The sequence below is a fragment of the Poecilia reticulata genome, chromosome 15, assembly GCF_904066995.2.
Source record: "Poecilia reticulata chromosome 15, P_reticulata-male-v2, whole genome shotgun sequence".
NCBI lineage: Eukaryota > Metazoa > Chordata > Actinopteri > Cyprinodontiformes > Poeciliidae > Poecilia > Poecilia reticulata.
Genome location: NC_088844.1, coordinates 9,717,782 through 9,723,241, shown reverse-complemented (window position 1 = coordinate 9,723,241; position 5,460 = coordinate 9,717,782). Strand labels below are relative to the sequence as shown.

Below are 5,460 nucleotides of genomic sequence, written 5' to 3'. Positions count from 1 at the left end.
CAGTAATGCTAAAAATCAAACTTGGCCAACAGACTTCTGTGTTGAACACATAGCAACCCCAAAGCGACCCGACTGCAATGTTTATGGAAGTAATAATGAATGAAACTGTCTATGGATTGATATTAAAGTTATTGAGAAATGAGAGCTGGACAGTCTCATCTTGTTAGCTTCCTTCATCTTGCTATGAAGGAAGACGATGCTAAGAGTAGTCTGGATGTGTAGTCAGGAGACTCTAATATGATGCCACATAGCTACAGTATATTTAAAATATATGAAATTAACTCATAAGCATAGTTTTTTGCTTATTATTTGAAGAGAAATTTTTTTTTTAAAGATGCATAAGTGACAATGCTAACGCTAAAGTCAAACTTACTACTACTTACTAGCTAGCGGACGTTTTATTCCCAAAGGCATGTGGAACATCATTTCTTTGTTGTGGTTGCCAGGGAAGCAGCTTGCAAGTGACATATTATAACATATTTAAGAAGTTTAGAGGTTTATATACCTTGATAACAAAGTGGAGAGGAGAGCTGATAAGAAATTACTTCATATCCCAAATAAAACACACTGAAATCGTTGCACCAGTTTCATTGATAAAATGCTAAATGTTTGTTTCCACTGTAATTAAAGCTGGTAATAAATCCCAAATATTCACAGTTTGGTCCTGTGGAACTCACCTGTTTTTGTTGTTTTGTTTTGTTTTGTTTTTTTCTAATGGTGACTGGTGCAGGCAGAGGGCCAGACAAGGCTAATTGATTTTTAAGTGTTTCTGTGGTTTGGAAAGAGTGGGAGGGAAATCCACTTTTAGTGATCTGCCAAACTCCTCCAGTTTGTACCTGAATTCATGGGCAGTGATGTGTTGCTGATGCGGCTCAACAAGCCACACTGGGGGCCAGATGAGGGATGGACACAGGGGCCAGAGGCTGATCTGCTCTTGGGGAGGGGGAGAAAACCTGGGGGTGGGGGGAGGGGAATAAATGAACTTCTTTTCTGCAGAGGCAATAAGTTGACATGTCAAGCCTCATTCAGCAAGCAATGGCAGATGCTCTGAGTTTGTGATAGAGGCAAACGTCTCCCTCCAGCTTCTCTGTCATAGTTTCTATTTGACTTAAGTCTAAAAATCTCCAGAGTGGAATTAGCTAACTTACAGCCAAACGCTTGTAAACTACGTTTAGCACAGTTCATCCATGTGCTGTTGTGACATAAAGAGCCGGCATGCACCACACAAAACATGCATGCATCATAAGGCTGGGTGTGCAAGAGAGGGCTAAAAAAAAAAAAAAGAAAAAAAAAAGAAAAAGCCACTCTCTGTGAGCTGAAGAAAAAAAAAATGGATGTGGGGGAGAGAAGGGAGCCCGGCTTGCAGCTCCACTCTTCCAGTCCCACACACACAAGATCCGGGCGCGCGGCTCCATTGACTATGAAGGAGGCTTTTTCAGGGAGGTTCATTAGAAGTAACGAGTTGACACAAGGTAAATCTTAATGTTGAGGCGCCTTTTCTCTACCGGCCCGGGGAGGAGCCCTCATTAACTGTCGCTAACAACCCGTGTAAATACACTGATTGGACAGCTCCGATACAAGCTCCCAGTCCTGCCAGGAAGTCCCCCTAATGAGACCACACAATAAAAACAATAAGAGAAAAAAAAGAGGGAGGGAGAAAGAGGAGAGAGAGATGTTAAAAGAAAAAAAAAACTTTTGTACTAGCTATATGCTGTTAAAGTTGGCGCCACAATTACGGATCATTGTGACAACACCCGTTTTCCTGTCTGCAATTTTTTTTAACATTCATTATTTTTAAGTTAAGGCACAACTTCGTGGAATCTGCCATGAGAGCACACACCAAGCACTAGTTGAGCAACACAGTTTAAAGGTGCTGCTATTCTTTCTTTAAGGAACAATGTTGAACTGTATAGAGCCCTGTTGTTAGGGCTCTATACAACAATACCAACAGAAACAGTCGCTTATATATATATATATATATATATATATATATATATATATATATATATATATATATATATATATATATATATATTGCAAATTTTACTTTTAATTCACTTAATTTGAATTTATAAAATGAATTCTTATATCTTATATTCTTATATCTGTAGGTTTTTAAGAATTATATATATATATATATATATATATATATATATATATATAGTTAAAAATGTATATGAGTTACGTTAAAAAAAACATCTGGGACGATATCTTAAAAGAAAAACATTCATTGTTTGAAATAATATTTTTTCCTCAAGCTGACATTTTTTACAGTGTAGGCTCATTATCTGCTCTCGGTACGCCGCAGTGGTCAGCGTGGGGAGAAGGGGATTGTGCGCCCCGTTCCGACAGGATCATTCATCGCTCAGCAGAGGCACAGATTCAATCGGCTCTTAGTGAATTATATATATATATTTTTTTTAATAAAATGTGGAAACCCTTAATTTAAATGCATTTAAAGCGAAAAAGAAGCTCACAGGCCAATTACAGCTATTTAAAAAAAAATGTTAAACTAAAAAATAATAATCGAGGGGAAAAAAAGCAGGTTTTTAATGATTCCAATCAGGGGAAAACTTACAGGAGTTGCAGCTGAATGTCCACTGAATTAGCGGGGAGCCGGTGCCGCCTCCATCCAGGCTGAAATCTGGACAGTTGTTGGAAGACTGCAATGAGATTTAGAAAAAAGTAAGAAAAAAAAGAGAAAACCAAAAGATAATTACTAATATATAATTCTTTCATAAAATAAAATGCAAACAGTAATAAAAAACAACTCTTTAAGGCGCCTGTTGTTAGGGCTCTACACAACAATACCAAAAGAAACAGTCGCTTTTAAAATAATAGCTATACTACTAATAATAATATTTGTTGAATGATTGTTTGTTTCCTACCCGTGATCAATCCAGGATCCCGTCCTGTGCAGGTGAGGTGAATCCCGGATGCAGCAGCAGCAGCAGCAGCAGCAGCAGGCGCCTCTCTCCTGTGTTGCCAGTGAGGAGAGCTGTGCTGCTGCCTTCCTCTCTCCAAACAGAAGGTTCACGACGGAGCAGGGGAGAAAAATAAATAAATAACTGAAATAAAAGAAGATCCTTACTTTCGTGCCTTCTTTCTCTTTCCCTGTTATACCTTTTTCAGCCAACACCTTTTTTTATTTCTTTCTCTCATCCAGTGCCCATCTTTCTCTCTCTCTCTCTCTCTCTCTCTCTCTCTCTCTCTCTCTCTCTCTCTCTCTCTCTCTCTCTCTCTCTCCCTCAACCCCTCACATGACGTAGCATCATCTTTGTTTATTTGCTTTCCTCATTGGGACAGACTGATAAGCACAAACAGACAGTAAGCAGGGAATAATCAGGATGGCGAATAGCGCCTCGGATCCAACGGGCGTCTCTGTATCGACTGTCATAATAAACATTTATTTATTTATTTTTGCAGAAACTTATTTTCTTAAACAGAGTTGCGCACAAATAATAAGACACCTCCAAGAAATCGTGTGTGCGCGCGCACGTGCGTGTGTGTGTGTGTGTGAGAGAGAGAGAGAGAGAGAGAGAGAGAGAGAGAGAGAGAGAGAGAGAGAGAGAGAGAGAGAGAGAGAGAGAGAGAGAGAGCGAGCAGCTGCTTGACCAGCCACTTTAGTGCTCCGGCGCTGCAGACTCTTGTTTGTCTTGCTGTTGTTGCTTATGGAGTTTTTTTTTTTTTTTTTTTTTTTTAAGGCTGTTAGCAAACGTAAAACTCACCAAATTCTCCCCGCGCATTCAGCATTCAGAGCTCCCGTCACCCCCCGCTGTCAGGAACATTCAGCGATAAACACACAATTACGGCAGGTGAATAAACTTGTTTGAGGGGTGTGTGTGTGTGTGTGTGGGTGGGGGGGGTTGAAGGGGGGGTGTTAATTACACGCTTAACGTAAACAAAAGCCATGTAAAAGAATGTGAATTACCACAGGCTTTCCTCTCTCTCTCAAATCCCCATTCATTCAGGTTTTACATTTCACAATCTAGTCTCCTTCTTAGATTTTGGAGTGATTTCCGAATTGCCTGCGAGGGCAACTCCACAAAAAGGACTCCTCTCAAAACAGGAGGAAGAGAAACAACAAAAAGCCAAACAACATAATGCTGGGTAATACCTGGAGCCTCGGCTTGAGTTGTGATCAACCAATTTGGTGCACCCAGTCAGGTGTGGGAGGCTTTGCATATTCCTGAGGTAGTCCTGCTAAGCATTTTACACTCACACACACTCGCGCTCGCGCGTGTGTGTGTGTGTGTGTGTAAAAAGAGAAGGAGAGGGAGAGAAAAAAAAGAGAGAGAGAGAGGTTATAGGCTAGAAGGTTGGTTTTAACACCAGCATGAAAATACCAGTCTTTACTTCCAGTCCACAGAGCTTTGCAATGGGGCCAATTCAAGTGCCACTTGGAATTAGTCCTCCTGGATTTCGTGCAAGCAGCACAGTGGACAGGTTTGATCCAACATGCTGCCCCACCTCCACCTCCACCTCCCACCCCTACACACACACACACACACACACACACACACACACACACACACACACACACACACACACACACACACACACACACACACACACACACACACACACACACACAGCGCCAAGTTAAGGCACAAACAAAAAACAAACAAATAATTTTAAAAAAATGCCTGAACTACTGCTGCACACAAGCCCCGGCTCCGCGGCGTGCACACTTCCACACGCAAGACACCTGAGCAGCTCCAAGGCGCTCCGTGCGTAAAAGCGCGCAATTCGCGCCGTTGCGCAGACGTTAAGTGCGTTAAGTGCCAAAACAGGTGTTGGTTACACATGCAGCATAGGGAGTTGTTGCATACTCACGGTCCCTTCAGAAAGCTCCAGGTTGGCGGTCAGTCGGTCCAGATCCGGAGAGAATGTGCAAATCGCACAGAGAGAGAAAGAGAGAGAGAGAGAGAGAGAGAGAGAGAGAGAGAGAGAGAGAGAGAGAGAGAGAAGGAAAAAGTTTTGAATCCCTGAATGAATTTGTAGAAAGGCGGCTTAGGATCATTATGTCAGCTTTATTGAGGACGGATTAAGCAGAGTCTAGATGCTACGTCTTATACTCGGCTCTTTCACAATGTGGGCACTGTTCGTTTTAGGGGTGAACTCACACTATTTTAACACCCTCATAAGCCCTGTCTAAATATGAAGTGGTTTTAGTCATAAACATGAAAATCACACCGCCCCGGTCACCGCCGTAAGCCGAGTCCCATGACTGGATGCGGACATTGATCGTGTCCTTTAGCCACCAGATCAAATGCAACGAAAAGTGCTTTTATGTCTCCGAGAGGCTTTCAAGTTGGCATTGGATTGTAGTTCCAACACTGGACTAATGGTTTTAATAAGGGGTATTTTAGTAATTAAAAAAAGAGAGAATAATATAGTTTAAAAAGAGGGTAAGAAGTCAATGGCAAATGAGTTTCTCTCCCTCGACACCCCCCCCCC

General features: G+C 41.7%; 1 protein-coding gene across 4 annotated transcripts; it reads right to left on the bottom strand.

Annotated features, from left to right (window-relative positions):
• Positions 1–983: 983 nt before the first annotated feature.
• Positions 984–5,460, bottom strand: LOC103476414 (uncharacterized). Of its 4 annotated transcripts, none has more exons than XR_014091137.1 (5): positions 4,837–5,460; positions 3,729–4,491; positions 2,889–3,018; positions 2,579–2,663; positions 984–1,606 (listed from the first exon to the last, which is right to left on the bottom strand). XR_014091137.1 is itself a non-coding variant. In XM_081616270.1 (5 exons), exons 2-5 carry the CDS (start codon positions 3,744–3,746, stop codon positions 1,537–1,539), a joined length of 303 nt encoding a protein of 100 aa, XP_081472396.1. In that variant the 5' UTR covers positions 3,747–3,775; positions 4,118–5,454; the 3' UTR covers positions 984–1,536. The 4 variants fall into 4 exon arrangements, 2 of the variants coding, with proteins under 2 accessions (XP_081472396.1, XP_081472395.1); XM_081616270.1 differs by having other exon boundaries at positions 3,729–3,775; positions 4,118–5,454; XR_014091138.1 differs by having other exon boundaries at positions 4,118–5,455.